Source organism: Gekko japonicus, unplaced genomic scaffold (assembly GCF_001447785.1).
Source record: "Gekko japonicus isolate JY-2015 unplaced genomic scaffold, Gekko_japonicus_V1.1 scaffold4, whole genome shotgun sequence".
Taxonomy (NCBI): Eukaryota; Metazoa; Chordata; class Lepidosauria; order Squamata; family Gekkonidae; genus Gekko; species Gekko japonicus.
The window spans coordinates 1,706,107-1,723,066 of record NW_015165234.1 but is presented as its reverse complement, the minus strand read 5'-3'; the positions used below and the strand labels follow the sequence as shown (position 1 = coordinate 1,723,066).

Here is a 16,960-nt window from a genome sequence, read left to right as displayed (position 1 = left end):
TAAGCCGTGCACGCCTCTTGTCTCTTTAGCTTTTCCCTCCTGTTCTGAAGATTCAGCAAGTGCCCAGCCATGATCCTGAGGCTGCAGGAACTGTGGGCAGAATACAAGATGCATATCTTCACTTAACTGTGTGACTGGTAAGAAATTCAGTAAAAAGGCTAGTGGAATTCCTGTTGCATAACATATATTGCTACAGATGGGTGACAGTTTAAAGAAACATGAGAGTCCTGGTCTGGTGCCTTTGAGCTCTGGGCCACTAGAGTGTTTCTGATGCTGATGGAGAATGATACAAGGTTCTATACCATGCCTATGTCTGGAGATTCAGTACCATCTTTCGATATGACACACCTCCTACAGAATGGCACTGAGACACACATGCTGGTTTGCCTTTCGACAACCGCCTGGCACCAATGCTGAGTGGGTGGATCTGAAAGATCAAAGATCATGTTTCTATTGTTTATTGAGGCATTAACCAATAGGACCTTCCTTGAAGATCTGCTTGCCTACTTCATATATTCCTGCGCCAAACTCTCAGCTTTCTACTAGCCAGCCTCTTCCTTTCCCCTCTCTTATGCCAACCTATAAGCAGAGGACAATTGCATTGATATGGTATGATGCCCACTTCACTGCCTAACTTTTTTGCTGGCTAAGGTAATCTCAGGATGGTATTGAGCGTTCCAGTGGTGGTGGTGGTGGTGGGGGGGGTACGCAGCCATCCGTGATAAGATGTTCTTGGAAGACAGCTCAGAATGTTATGAAAACCATGTGTCTGTTGCAAATTATGTATGTCACTACACAGGTTACTGGGTACAGTCTTGATTTGGTATCCTATTACTACAGATGCATGATATGGGAGTGGGGGAGCTTAATATAGCTCCTTTGTCATAAAGAAATCATTGTCTGGTGGGGTTTAGACTCCCAATAAGACTGACATTCTGCAGAGGCCTGATTCTATATTTCCTTAGTGTCAGAAGTACTGTGGGTTAGCTCTAGAGACAAGGCTTTATCTGTTCTGGCTCTGACACGCTAGAGCTCCCTCTCTACAGAGGCTTGCCTGGCACCAGGCTTTTAGGTGACAGGCAAAACAAATTCTTATTCTTTCAAGTTTTGGGGTAAAACTTTTGCTTCCACTACCATGGAGCTTTCACCTCTGGTGGTGATGCTGCTTTTATGACTTTAGGTTTTAGATGCTTATGTTTTATCTGAAGTTTAGCACCTTTAATGGGTATTTTAACCTGCTCTGATACACCTTTGTATTGTTGGTTCTGTATGTTTCTTTAAATTGATTGTGGGATATAAATAGTTTAAATAAACTAATTTAATAAAGAGTGGTTAGGATATACAAACACCTTGACAAATTTCCATTGGTAAATGACAGATCCGTCTACACCCTTGGTTTCAGCTGCAAATGTTTAACCCATTCTTTTCCCTTCTTTATTAATCAGTTACTAGCAGATGCTCACAAAGTTACAACTGTTGTTTCTTTGTGACTTTTAATGTGTGTGTTGCATTGGGGAACAGAAGCCTATAACAAAGCAAGCATTATTTTTTTTGTGCATTGTAATGAAAAGGGGATTCCAAACATGATGGCCTATATGTAAATCATACATTTCATAAGCCTGTATACCAACCTGAACTAGGTCTAGAGTGAGACGTTTTGCTTTCAACCATTTCTGGAATCTCTCAGTCTTCCATAAAGCTCGCTCAATGCTGCAGCTTTTAGCAAAGGTAAGAGAAGTACAGATTCTCTTGTCAGATTGGTCATGCTGGTATTTTGTCATTAATCTGGAGATTTCAACTGGCCGCCAACTTTTAGTGTCATCGGTGTAGTTTCCAGAGTAGCAGGGGAAGTAGTTCGGAGGCAGTTTTAAATGAGAAGAAAGCCAGCTGTCAAATCTATAATTAAATCAAGAAAAATCACAACACTGTTAATCCACCTTAATCCAGATAAGCACTAACATACTGTGGTTTTTGCCAAATTCTTACAGCTTTAGATAGGATTCCAAAACTGATCTATCTAGTGCATTTTTATTTCACCCTTTCTCCCAAAAGCTCAGGACAGCATATATAGCCTTCCTTCCCACATTTTATTGTCATAACATCCCTGTGATGTAGCTGAGGCTGAGAAAGTGTGACTGGCCCAAGGTTGTGTCTTGGCAGATATTATCTCCTTTTCGTAGGGTGTAGAATATTTGACAAAGAACTCATAGTCACTAGAGGATCTACCACTGCTTTTCCATTCTATGCAGTGTCACTCAAAAGCTTTCAAAACTAGCAAAACGAATATGTGTCATAAATCCCAGAAATATGTAATGTTGAACATTACCTGATCTAGACAAACAGTCAATAACCAGAATCATATCTAATATGAATCTCAATTATGAAAAAGATTGGGAATAAGAAATAAATGGGTCCTAGAAAATAAGTTCCGTAATGTGATTGTAAAAGGTATCCCACTTCACAACATGATTCCTCTTCTGACTGCAAATTGTCTAGGAAATTGGAAACAGTAAAATGCTTGCTTGATGTATGACTATTGATTGTGCCTTGAGCAGATGATACTTTTTCTTTTTATACTATGCTCTTTTTATCTATTTCTGAGGTTTCTCTCTGTTGACTCTTATTGTTTAACATGAGGTTGCTTTATCCTCCTGTTACGTTTAGTCCAACGTCCTGTCACACACGGTGCCCAACCAGTTCCTCTGGATGGCCAACAACAGGGAATAGAGGCCAAAGCCTTCCTCTGATGTTGCCTCCTGGCTCTGGGATTCAGAGGATTGGTGCTTCTGAATGTGGACGTTCTCCTCGGTCACCATAGCTAGCCATTGATAGACCTCTATCACTTCCTCCTTTAGTCATCTCTTTTCTAAACTGAAAAGTCCCAGACTCTTCAGCCTTTCCTCATAGGGAAGGGGCTCCAACCCCCTCATCATCTTGGTCACCCTCCTCTGTACTTTTTCTAGCTCTGCAATGTCCTTTTTGAGATACGGTGACCAGACCTGTACACAGTATTCCAAATGAGGCCGCACCATAGATCTAAACTCAAACTGAGTTCTCTTCAGCAGCCAATAGCTGATGCTAACCAATCAAATTCCTTTGAGCAGCCTGTCAGTCAAAGGCTTTCTGGCTCTGTGAGGCATTAACACTTCACAGTCCATGATGTGTTTATACAGCACTTATGAGCTTTTAAAGTGCAGTCCATCACAGTAGTTGATTCTCTGCTTTAGTCACCTCCCTTATTTCCTTCTCCATCTCAAGATCAGCTTCAAGGGTTTGATCAGGTGGGCAACAGTACACCTCCATTTTTAGGTAACCCTTAGGGCTCAGTATTCCACCCATATTGCTTCTATTGGGAAGTTAATTCACCTGACGTTTTCTAACTATGCTCTCTTTGATGTATGACGCAATACCAACAACAACCCATCCCTCCCTGTAAACTTATATCCAGGAATGACTGTATCCCATAGATTTTTCCCCATTCCACTATGTTTCTGAGATAAATGCTGTATCTAAATTGTCACTGAATATCAAGCAGTCCAGCTCTGCCATCTTGGCTCAGAGACTTCTAGCATTGGCATATAGACACTTATAATGTGCTTCCCTCTCCAGTAACCCTCAACTCCCTCAGCCCCTTAGTCACCACACATGGTCACCTTTTTAATGTTAATCACCAGTGGCCTGGCTTCCTTTTGGTTCAAGTGAAGCCCGTCTCTTTTCTGTAAGTTCAGCATGTCCCAGAAAGTTCTGCAGTGCCTAACAAATCCAAACCCTTCGTCCTGGCACCACTTTCTCATCTATGCATTGAGATCCCTGACCTGTGCCTGTCCATCTGGCCCTGTGTGTGGAAACAGCAGAACTTCTGCGAATGCTACTTCTGAGATCCTGACCTTTAACTTTCTGCCTAGTAACGTAATTTTTTCTTCCAGGACCACACAACTACATTTCCCAATGTCATTGGTACCAACGTGTGCCATGACTACTGACTCCTCCCCAGCACTATCTATCAACCTATCTAGACAATGCGTGATTTCCACAACCTTTGCACCTGGCAGGCAAGTCACCATGTAGTCAAAATGCCTGTCACAGACCCCACTCTCTATATTCCTAATGATCAAGTCACCCACTACCAGAAGCCCACTTCTCCACAGCCCCCAGGAGTATCACTGATATGAGAGAATACTGGATAATCACCCAAGGAAGGGGTCCCTTCTAAGGAATCACATCCCTCCTCCTCAGATCGACCTTTAGACTTTCACTCTTCACAACAGCAGAAGAGCTGTCAGCACAGGAGTGGGATTGTTCTGGTAAGTTCCTGAGGGTCTCTTCCCCAAATCTCTCTCTCTCTCTGACTGATTTCCCACAAGCCACTGCTCTACGCTTGCTCTTCTCTTTTTCCTGATCCTACGTGTCAATTTCACACTATATGCTGTGCGGTGGCATTTTGCTCCGCAGCTTTGCTTGATTTCCTCCACATCTACTCAGTTCTGTTTTTTGAGGATTGAGTAGACGTGGGGAAAATTGGGCAAAGCTGCGGGGCAAAATGCTGCCATGCAGCACATAGTGTAAAATTGACACACACGATCGGGGCAAAGGGAAGAGCGAGCGAGGAGCAGCAGCTTGTGGGAAATTGGCCTCTCTCTCTCTCTCTCTCTGCACCTCAGCTTCTCCAGGTCGGCAACACTAGCCTCAAGGGAATGAACCTGCTCCCTGAGAGCCACGAGCTCCATGCAGCAAGCACACACCAACAATTTCTACCCAGTGGGTAGATAATTGTACATGTAGCAATCTCTGAAAAACACTGGCTAGCCCTTGCTCCCCTGCTGGCTTTCTACCTTCGTAACTAAGGTAAAGGTAAAGGTTTCCTTGCTCGAAAGCCAGTAGAGTCTGACTCTAGGGTTGCGGTGCTCATCTCCGTTTCAAAGCCGAAGAGCCAGCGCTGTCCGAAGACGTTTCCGTGGTCATGTGGCCGGCATGACTAAACACCAAGGCGCACGGAATGCTGTTACCTTTCCACCTAAGTGGTACCTATTTATCTACTTGCAATTTCTTGCTTTCCAAACTGCTAGGTTGGCAGGAGCTGGAACTAGAGACGGGAGCTCACTCCATCATGCGGCAACTCGGGTCTTGAACTGCTGTAATACTGACCTTCCACAGCCTGCAGTTCAGCGTCTTAACCACTTGAGCCACCACAGCTCCTACCTTCATAACTAGTTAGTGGTTAAAAGGTAGCTAGAGTGATGCAGGGTCTCCAGGCCTGATTCCCAGGCTAAGAGCTACAGACCAAGAGCCTTCCAGTTCAGAGGCCACAGCCCCCACCTCCCAGCAGCAACAGCAAAGGGTGGGGCCTGCAAACAGACCTTGCTCAATGAGCAACAGACCAGACAAAAGATCCAAACAGAAGACCCAGACAAAAACACTACTCTCCAGCAGGCTACAAGCACCCACTCACCCTACAACTCTGTCCTCTTGCAAAGCAACCTCAGTTAATATTCCCCAGTAGTTTAGCTGTTTAGGAAAGGCAAACCCCTCCCCAAAAAACCCACCTTCCCAGTCACTTTCTCCTGGATTCTTTCTCCCAGCCTAGCTGGCTCAGTTAGATGTTAGAGATTTCCTTGTTTCATCAAGTTGCTCAAAAAACCCTGACATGTGCATACACACACACTCTTTACCCCACACACACACCAGCTTTTTTCCTGTGGTCACAGAGAAGATTACAACAATTAGGACATTTTATTGAATGCCTGGCATTAGACTAAAAAAAACCAACCCTAGTGTATAGCCAATATTATTTATTTTACAGACTTACATACAAAATAGTCCCTCTTGTAAACATTCAAATAATGTTGGCTGTACACTTCTTTTTAGTCTAATGGGAGGCATTCAAGAAAATTTTCTAATTGTAATAATCTTCCCTGTGAACACAGGAAAAAATGTCCTAATTTAACCTCATCACAACTCTGATGGTAATAATTCAAAAATGAATATAGCCTTGGCAGGATGTTCTGTTTAGGGTGAGGTTAGAATACTATCTTATGAAGCTGTATTAACAAAATAATAAAACTAATTTCAGTGCTTTAAAACTGGAATTTTCCCTCTGCTTCAAATGAATTTAATTTAAAAATGCAGATGGCTTCCACAGTTAATGAGAAATGAGTACAATTTGAAAAGAGCCTAATGGTTTAGTCACCCCATCTAAATTTCAAAAATGATTTAGGAATTTATGAGCCTTGGGCAATAATCTTCAATTAGAAAGTAACCCCAGTGGAATCCCTGCAGAGTATTTGGTTTGATTATGGCTGTCTTTGAGATGACTTAATTTAAAATTGTAGTCTCTTCTTTTATGGAGAGTGAAATCTGTTTATGCACAAACACTTAAATTAATTTGAATTGTCAAGTTATGTTTGTGAATGACAAGTTATTAAATGGTTAAATAAATAACAGAGAGTCATCATAGTGTATCAATGAACTGAGCCCAGAGAGACCTACAGGAAAATCCTAAACAGGGTTACCCCTATGAAGTCAGTAGATTTAGGGTATAATTCTTTTTAGGATTGCACTATTAGATTTAAATCCTCACTAACAGTGCAGTCTTAAGAACTCTTCCAGGGAGTAAGTTCTGTTGAATTGTCCTGCATAGCATTCTGACAAAACCTGCTTAGTATTGGTCTCTCAACTATGAGTGGGAATAATAATAATGGAAAATAGACAATAGGAATGGAATAGTTAAAGCCAAAATGGCTTAGCAAGGAGGGGAAGGGTGTGCCCCCCCAAGACCTCCAATAAGAGGGAGGAGAGGCTTCCTCTGCAGCACCCAGTTTCGGCGTCAACCCTGTTCAACTTTCCTTTATAGGTATGGAAGAAAGACTAGAAGTATAAAATAAGGATGCTGCACAGAGGGAATCCAGCAAAAGAAGTATAGAAGTCTTGAATAACTTAAAGAAGAATGTAATAATGTTTAGATCATGAATTAGAGGAAGTTGTGCGGCGGTTTGGGCAAGCGGGTAAAGAAAGGGAATAAGATAACGAGGATAGAGAGTACTTATATGCTTTCAATGACATTTTGCTAGTTTGAAAGGAAAAAAAATCCAGCTAAAAATTAGTCTTATAACAATGTTGCCAAAGCTATCCTTTACATATTCTTTATGTAAGAGCCAAGTCCTACTTGGTCTAATAGTATTAGTATAACTACAAGTGGGAACCTTCAAGGACTTGCAAGAGACATCTAATTTCCCCCTCCCCCACTATTTCCTCTTTCCGTCCCTGAATCCCCAAAGCCTCTTCCCTACTCCTGCTCCTTTCTCCGCTTCCAACCCAACAGGGAACCTACACTTAACTATACCTTTGTCTTGAATTTTCCCTCTTTCCACCCAGCAGACTCTGCCTAGGAAAAATATGCCCCAGTTGTATGGTGTAGGCCACTGGGCCAGGTCCACTTTCATGGTAAGGAGCCTGAAAGGACTTGGGAAGCGTGTCACTTGCCCCTGTATCCCCTTCTCTGTAAAATTTCCTCTTTCCCGCCTCCTGGCAACCCCCATATCCTCCTCCCTTTCCCTGATTCATATTCTCCTCCTCAGCCATTCACCAACCTACCTTTTATCAGCTTTCCGTCGTCAGTTATATTTGTTATTTATTTACTTCATATATACTGCACCTTTCTCCACATGGGGACCAAAAGAGCTTACATTATTCTCTTATCCACCTTTTTATCCTCACAACAACCATGTGAGGTAAATTAGGCTGAAGGTTTGTGACTCACTCAAAATCACTCAGTGAGCTGCCACACACACAGCAAGATGAGGATTCAGATCTGGGTCGCCCAGCCCCTACTGTGAAGCTACACCACACTGGCCTACATAGGGCAGCTGCTGTTGAACAGCAGCAAGTAGCCAGGCCTAGATGAGTAATACAAGTCAGATGGTATCAAGATGGCTGCTGACAGGTAAGCCTGGTCTCAATGAGTCCTTTCTCAAAGGCCAAAGAAGCTCTGGGAAGTACCCTTCCCCTCCCTCCTGCCTTTTACTAGAATTCTGTGGTTGCCTAGCAACAGCTACTGAGGGACTCTGTTTCTTAAAGCTACAATGCTGCTTTTATCATTTTGGCTTTCTTTAAATAAGTTTTTTTTTTTAGATTTCAGATTTTTATTTTTATTTGCAAACCTGGGGTATTTTTCAGGTTTGTAGAAAGTTCTGTCTTGTCTCTTCACAGGTCCAGTCATTGGATTTAAGTATCTGTAGATGAGGGCCAGACTTTGCTATTAGATATATAGATGATGATTGCTGCATTGTAGCTGTAAATTACTAGTACAGTGATTCCCCCCCGCCCCCGCATGCTACTGGGCTCTAAAAGCATCTTTAGGACTACAAATCATATTGGGAAAGTATGAACATTTATCTGGTACATCGCTTTACCTGCTGTCATTTTACCATAACAACTTTTATCCTAGCTGTCTGTGCTTGGGAATTGAAACATCAATTCATTGTGACAATGTCTTGAAGAACACATGCATTTGACAATTGTCATGGCATTCTGTACAAAGGTCCTAAATGATAAATGTTTCTCAGCATCCTTAATATTTCAGTCAACTGTTGTGATGTGAAAAATCTTTAGGTACAGTCAACCCTAATGAAAGCAATTTTAAGTGCTGGTTTTGAGCATGAAAATATCTTGGTTTGGAATATATGGATGAATGCCTCCTCTGGCATATTTGTCTTGTGGCTTGGGATCATCAGTTTATTCCTTCTTTGTATATCTTTTCTTCAAGAGGCTCAGTAGGTAGCGATAAAAATCTAGACCCATGTAATGCCTAATGGAGATAATCTAGCAGTTCCTTCAAATTGCTTAAAATCTGTTCGAGAAAACATTTTGGTCTGGTAGGTAAGTGGCATTGGTTGTATTTAACTTATTTTCAGCTACTGATTTGCAAAGAGAATTCATAATATCTTACTGTGGATATATTAAAATATATTAAAAACTAATTGTGAGAATCTTCAAGAGCTTACATTTATTTTCTTGTAAATAAGTTCCTCCTGCCAACCTAGCAGTTCGAAAGCAAGAAATTGCAAGTAGATAAATAGGTACCACTTCAGTGGGAAGGTAACAGCATTCCATGCACCTTGGTGTTTAGTCATGCCGGCCACATGACCACAGAAATGTCTTTGGACAGCGCTGGCTCTTTGGCTTTGAAACGGACATGAGCACCGCAACCCTAGAGTCAGATTCGACTGGCTTTCGAGCAAGGGAACCTTTACCTTTTAAACAAGTTCCACTGATCTCTGCAGGAAAGCATAAACTCAAAACATGTGCAATTAATCAGTCTCAACTGGGCTTACTTTTCTTGAAATCTTGTCCCTTGAATTCTGGCACGAAACATACCTTTCCTGACATTAGTCAACAAGCATAAAATTCAGGGTATTAAGTGCACTGTCGAAATGTATTTATGCACATGTACCATGGTAGTTGTGGTCATTTTTTTTAAAAAAACTTCTTATTACATAATGGTCACAAGCCAAGCTCTTATTAGCTGTTTATCAGCAAATATCTTCAGTGAACAATAACTAAGGGTTAAAATCTGAGAACTTGCTTACAGTTGCTGTAAAGTTCTGTTTGTTATTGTTAAAGTAGACATGCAGAAATGATGGCCTTATAACAAATTATTTTTGAGTTCTTTTTTTCTAAAGCAGGAAGGAAATTTTAGTAGATCCACTAACCCCTTGTCTCCCCACCCACAATATGCTATGAAGATTCTGACCTTATTTCTTCTTTAAAGAATTTCTTGCAAATTGATGTTCCAATGCAGGCATTGCATTTATCAAGTCCCAGAAAAGCTCGACCAAAACTGTAGCTGGGTTTGATGCGGGGTGATGAAGTTGGGGAAACTTTTCCTTCTAAGATACCGCTGGAGTTAGGACTCAAACACAGCAGACCCAGCAGCCAAACCACAAAGTTGGAGCAAAGGCAGTACAGCCAGGTCCTCATCTCTAGTACCTGCCAGCTCTGACCTGGCTTCTGATAGACATTGATGAAATTATGGGAAATTTGTCCTAGGACAGCTAGAGCTTTTCCTTCTTGCCTGCTAGTTAGTTGGTAGCTTCAAAGGTTTTTTGGGGGAAGGAGCATCGATTGGGGTGGCTACAAGGAAATACAGGACGATGCAGATAACTTTTGTTGCTATAGTTACCTTTCCTCTGCTAGGAGCAGCTGCTGACCCACCCATAACCAAGCACAGAGTGCAACAAAAGCTTTGCTCATCATCATGCTGAGGCGGACAAATGAAGGATATCCTGTCCAAGGAACACAAGGCATTCAAAGCCCAACAGGAACTGCTTCAGATATGAACAATAGTTACACTTGAGGCACATGAAGAGTGAAAAATTAACCTTTTGTACCATTTATATAATATTAAAATACAGGCCATGATATAAATCAGATCCACAAGTTTTGAATGAGTCAATTTCATATTTTACCTCCTAACAAATGAATTGCAAGGATTTGTTAAGAAAACAGTAATGAGAGTTCATATGTGTCATTTAAACCATTTGGTTGTGTGCTTCTCGGCTCTGCAGAAATGTAATTTATTGCTAAAAATAGTTTCCCCCCCTCCTTCATATCTACCAAAGCAGCATATCTGTTCTAGAAACTGTGGGAACAATACATGGTTCCCCCCGCCAACACATAGGAAAACATAAGGAAATCAATTTAAATAAAGCTTTATAATAAATATGCAAAACTTTATTTTAGGTTGGGAAAGCCTTCGGTGGCTATGGTGATTTGTTGTTTAAGTCAATTGGTGGACAAATTAAATATATTTTCTAGAGAAAATGTGGACAAAATGGTTCTACAACTTTCTGGTATTCGTAAACTGAAAAACACTGTATAAGCCCCCAAATCATCACATCTGAAGGAAGATTTAAAACACTATACAGCTTTGACATTTTCATTTTGTCTTATTGTTAACTTGTCAAAAGTGAGAGCACATTTACATGAATAACTAACAGAATTCTGAGAGTTCATCAGAAGAAGAGCCCTTCTAGATCAGATCAAGTGTCACTCTAGCCCATCATTGTGTTTTTCCTCTAATGCCTCCAAAAAGCCAGCACTCCACAAACACAATAACCCTTTCCTTCAGTTGCATTCAGTTGCCTCTGAACATGGAAGCTCCATTTAGTAGCCAATGTAGCTAATGTTAAAGCTATCTTCCATGAAAAAATTATTTTAAAGAAGAAGAGTTGGATTTATACCCCACCCTTCACTTGGAGTCTCAAAGCGGCTTACAATCTCCTTCCTTTCCTCTCCCCACAACAGACACCCTGGCCCCGGTCACACGGGGGAGATTGGCGCAGCCAAAATGCGGCTTTTTAGAGCCACACCAAAAGAGACGCACGGCAGCAGGATCGTACAGATCCCCTGAGCCGCCGCGCAGTTGCTCCTTGGCACGATCAGATGCCGGGGGGGGGGGAGCCACGGAAGGGAGAGTGAGGCAGCCGGCTGCGCATGTGTGCGCATGCGCAGTTCGGCCGGGAGCCTCAAATGTTGCTGAAGACGGGTGCGCTGGCGATCCCACGGCCGCGCTTGCTGCGGCATTTCAGGTTGGTAGTACTTTTTCCTAGGTTTTTTTTAATGCGCGTTTTCGGGCTGAAGGGACGGATCGGGGAGGGGTGCACGCCGCTTCCCAGATGTTGCGGTGTGATTGCGCCCGTTTGCTGCACCCCCGATCCATCCCTCTTGCGGGGCAAAACCTCCCATGTGACTGGGGCCCCTATGCGGTAGGTGAGGCTGAGAGAGCTCTGAGAGAACTGCTCTTGAGAGAACAGCTCAGAGAGAACTGGGATTGGCCCAAGGTCACCTAGCTAGCTTCATATGGAGGAGTGGGGTATCAAACCCAGTTCTCCAGATTAGAGTCTGGGGATTATTAGGAAGGGTATTGAAAACAGATCAGCCAATATCATAATGCCCCTATATAAATCAATGGTGCGACCTCATTTAGAATACTGTGTGCAGTTCTGGTCACCACACATTAAAATGGATATTATAGCTTTGGGAAAAGTGCAGAAAAGGGCAACTCGAATAATAAAAGGGTTGGAACACTTTCCCTATGAGGAAAGGTTAAAGAGCTTAGGGCTCTTTAGCTTGGAGAAACGATGACTGAGGGGTGACATGATTGAGGTTTATAAGATTATGCATGGGACAGAGCAGGTAGAGAAAGAGGTACTTTTCTCCCTTTCTCACAATACAAGAACTCGTGGGCACTCCATGAAATTGCTGAGTGGTCGGGTTAGAACGCATAAAAGGAAGTACTTCTTCACCCAAAGAGTGATTAACACATGGAATTCACTGCCACAGGAAGTGGTGGCGGCTACAAGCATGGACGGCTTCAAAAGGGAATAAGAGAAGCATATGGAGCAGAGGTTCATCAATGGCTATTAGCCACAAGGTATAGATAGGGACTCTGGGGCAAGTGATGCTCTGTCTTCTTGGTGTTTTTTTGGGGGGGTCAACAGTGGGAGGGCTTCTAATGTCCTGGCCCCACTGGTGGACCTCCTGATGGCACCTGGTATTTTTGGCCACTGTGTGACAGAGTGTTGGACTGGATGGGTCTTTGGCCTGATCCAACATTGGCATCAAGGGTTCCCAAATCAAGCCGGGGGGCGGGGAATCCCCCGCTTTGATGGCCCGATTTTCGACGGGACAAAAATTGGGCCCGGGGAAAACCCCAACCCCGCGTGCGCGTCACCCGGAAGTGTCGTCGCACTCTTTGTTTTCCCCTCAAATGGCGTGGCACCGCCCCCAGCATGAGACGTCACTTATAGGTGACGCACGAGCGCACACGACACAGACGCCGGCCGGGAGCCCCACGCTCCCGGCCAAAAGACATTTGGCAACCCTATTGGCATCCCTTATGTTCTTATGTTCTTATAAGCATAACATGGATAAGAAAATGGGGGGGGATTGGGTGCTGTAGAAAACAAAGTCATTAATATAATAAGATACAGAAGGATCTAGTAGAATAACAAAATAAATTAGGTGATGAATTAGCAATGCAGGAACAGTTATTAGTTAAACTGTTTGAGTTGAATTAAAGCAAGAGAAGCAGTGTAATAATGCAAGGTCAGTGAGGTGGTAAAGGTCAGACAACTTCTAACCTTTGTGGAAAATTGGATGGTTTCTCTATTAGATTTGCATTGCAGGAAGAAAAGGCTTGGCTGGATAGAGGGCTGTAATTGAAATCCATTACACTAGGCAAGATAATTCCGTGAAGACATTCTTTAAAAATATTTTAATAACAGATACACAGTTGATTCACTGTGCTGTATGATACAATTCTAATTTGATCACAGTCCAATCCATAGCAACCCAAACACTAAGAACGTGCAAATTGTTACCTCTGTATTGCAACAGGTTAAATTGGTATTGTGTGTGTGTATGTGTGCACATGCTCGCATGTTAAATAGATTTGTTCCAAGGGAAAGATACTTGTTTATTTTTAACTGTGAAACACACACACACACACACACACACAAAAGGAATTGATGCTGTTAGTGAAAATGTTCATTCAAATAGATATGGCTTACGTTAATTTTTTGTATGATTATTTTGAATGAATACTTCTCTGGTGCAGTATGATCACTCTTTCTAACTGCTTAAGAGGCAATTTATATAAAAATAAATGGCAAAAGGAAGTTAACAGTATTTAAAGCCAATGATTATTCTGGGAACCGGGCAATTGTAGCTCAAAGTTCCCCAGTTAGTATTTTGCTTTCTTCTTGAGAATTATTGGATGTGCAGAGATCTAGTTCTTAGTATCAATAGCAGAGAAGCCTTGTATGGCTCATGAACTGTATGGTTTTGGGCTCTAGATTAGAAATATATATTTAAATATTGTATTTATATAGAACATGCATGCAATATTTTAAGAATCTGCAGCCAGTTCATGGAAGTGATAGGAAACCTGTTTCCAATACCAGCTTGCTGTCACTATCTTGTATTTACTTCAGGCAACCAGGTTTCTTTTGTTGCTTTCAGATTTGTTCCAGCTTTTTCGTTTGGAGAATTAGGCTGGACAGGAACCCAATCCATTTGCATGGGTTACATTCAGTGATGTGTTTGGACCCACCTATCCGTCCTTCCTTTACAACTAACATATCTCAGTTCTGATATAATAGCTGATGACTGCTGGCTGCCTTATTACCTGGTTTAAAATGTAGAGAAACAGCAAGGAAAATCTTTCACCCCCAAAATATACATGAAAGGTTTTAAAAATAATTACTGGATATCACTTTAAACATAATATATGTTACTAAAGACAATACATCAACTGTTGAGTAACTGAGTGAAGAGATGCTGGATGGCATAATTCTGTGTGCCTGTGTGAACTGGTCCCCGAAAGGGTCCTGATTAATCAGCCAGACAGGGTTGTGAGGCAGAGGATGATTTCTTCCTCTCTCCATTGGATGAATACTTAGTGGCATCTTAGGATCCAACCATACATAGTCTTAAAAAAACCTTTACCCCATTTCACTGATCTTACATTGGTTGTCATGGAAACAGAACAAGCTACTGGCAACTTTCATGGCCTTATCTGCTAGTTCAATATCTTAAGTTTCTACAGAAATAGTTGCTAATTCTGTAAGAACAAGACCACTCTTACACTGCTTTATTTTTAAAAACTTGGGTTTTCTTTGATATTATTTCTGGAGGGGCCACTAATGGGTGCAGCAGTAGGCAAGTAGTATGAAAAACTCCTATGTAGATTTTAGGTGCTGATGGTCTACTGGAGTCTCTGTTATAGCATGATTAATAACCATTTATTACAACTGTATCATAAATAACTATAATAATAATTACAATAAGTATGAGGACTTCTCTGTTCATACAATCTTAGTCCTGTAGCCTAAGATCAGTTGGTTAAGGGTTGCCAAACATTTTCAGATGACAGATATCAACTTTGGAGGGCAACCTCTATGGCATTATACTCTGCTGAGATCCATCCCTAAACCCTTCACTCCCCAGACTCCACCCAAAATCTGCAGGAATTTACCAACCTGGATGCGGCAACCCTGGGTAGTATTACCCTCCTCCACATGCCTACCATGAGTGAGGCAAGTTGGAGAGGGCCTTTCCAGCTGTGACTCCCCGGCTTTGTAACGCCAAGGGGCCTAGTCAGCTCTTCCCATTGTTGTCATTCAAGGTAACAGAGAATATATAATAATACAAACGTATGAAACAACCTTATCATGAGTCAGATGATGTGTCCATCTAGACTACTAATAACTATTTTGACCTCCTCTGGCTCTTGCAGACACTGGCAGAGGTTTCAGATCATGTAACTAGAGATGGCAAGAATTTAAACTGGGGAACTTTTGAAAGCAAAGCCTAATATCTATCACTGGGCTATATGGCCCCTCTCTGAGAGTCAAACATGAGATAGGAGATTCATAATAAGGATCAGGGCTATTTTTGGGCAGGAACGCACAGGAACGGAGTTCCGGCTGGCTCCCAAGTTGACCACGCCCAGCAGGAACTCATTAGCATAATAGGCCACACCCAAGAGCAGAAACTCATTAGGATTGGCTACATTAGGGGTGTGGCCTAACATGCAAAGGAGTCCCTGCTACAAAAAAAAGCCCTGGGTTTTGACAACAAACAAGGTAAACAGAATAAGAAGCAAAAGGTGGGTGTGGCTGGATGACCACACTTCTGGTAACATGGGGGTGCGGCATAATGTGCTAATGAGCTGTGTTGTCAGGGGTGTGGCCCAATATGCTAATGAGTTTCTGTTGTTGGGTGTGGCCTGTTATGCTAATGAGTTCCTGCTGGGCTTTTTCTACAAAAAAAGCCCTGAGGATCTCTAACCTTCCATGAAGCTAGTGAGGTTAACTGGTGTGGTTAGTCCAGTCACCATTAGTTAGCAGAGTGCTTAAATAAAGCTCCAAATGCAGGAGCATCACTTTGCCAGGTTACTCAGCTTACAAAGCTACACAGAGCCACATTGCAAGTTTAGAAGAGAAATTCTTCTCTCTTTATTTGAGAAGTACACTTTGGATAGGAAAGAGCAGAGATTGATAGATTACTAATTTACTAGCTAGAGGATGGAGACAGATGGCGAGAGGCCCATCTGCCTCATGGTGCCAAGAGAGGACCACATGTCCCTCTCTTGGTGCGTGCAGGTAGAGAGCACATCCTCATCCAGAGAGAGAGAGAGAGAGAGAGAGGAAGGGGAAATTGATCTCTGAGAACACAATCTGCATTTCAAAGAGGACAGTGGCAGAGGATTGACTTGGATTGAGGCTTACAGTGCATTGGGAGGACAGGGAATTATACGATTCTTTCTGTGCCATTTTCCTGATCTCAAATACATCTCCCTTAGAGAAGCAGTATGTTGTAATGGAGAGAATATACATAGTTCCTGAAAGACTCTTGAACGTTTCCTCCACTGGTGCAAATATCATCTTCAGGAGGCCGCATAAAAATGGTATGGGGTAAAGGGTTAGCCACCGTCACCTATATCATACACCTGATTCAGCGCTCTCTTTCAAGTACGCACGCATACACACACCCTGAATTGCTACTTATGAATAAAGACACATGGCAAGTCCGTGCACAGATCTCGTTTTAGGTCTAAAACACATTTTCATAGGATTCCTCCCCCTGCCACCAGTGAAACAGGGCATGTGGGATATAAAGTATTCTTTGAAACAGCAGCAGCACTCCCCTAAGAAAAATGGTTCTTCCTTCCAAATGGCTGTCCTCCCCCCCTTTCTTGGCACAGCATGAAAGAGGAAATAATGGTGCCTGGTCTTGAGCGGCACACTGCAGCAGCCATTGTCAGGATGCCAGCAATCAGCAGCATGGTGTGTGACACATTCCTTTGCCGCTGTTGGCAGGGGAGGATCAGGACCAAGGTCCACATACCTCTGCAGATTTTGCCTCCTGTAACGTGGCAGTTTCCGCTGAAAGAGGCAAA

The 16,960-nt window shown here is 42.4% G+C and overlaps 1 protein-coding gene across 1 annotated transcript in view; it reads right to left on the bottom strand.

Annotated features, from left to right (window-relative positions):
- The window catches only part of LOC107109225 (chromosome unknown open reading frame, human CXorf36), a 47,371-nt gene extending 37,298 nt beyond the window's left edge, over positions 1-10,073 (bottom strand). The window contains exons 1-2 of the mRNA XM_015409796.1: positions 9,749-10,073; positions 1,632-1,896 (exon numbers count right to left, since the gene is read on the bottom strand). Coding sequence (XP_015265282.1) covers positions 1,632-1,896; positions 9,749-9,975 — 492 coding nt within the window. The 5' untranslated portion in view covers positions 9,976-10,073. The remainder of the gene's footprint in view (positions 1-1,631; positions 1,897-9,748) is intronic.
- Positions 10,074-16,960: the final 6,887 nt, after the last annotated feature.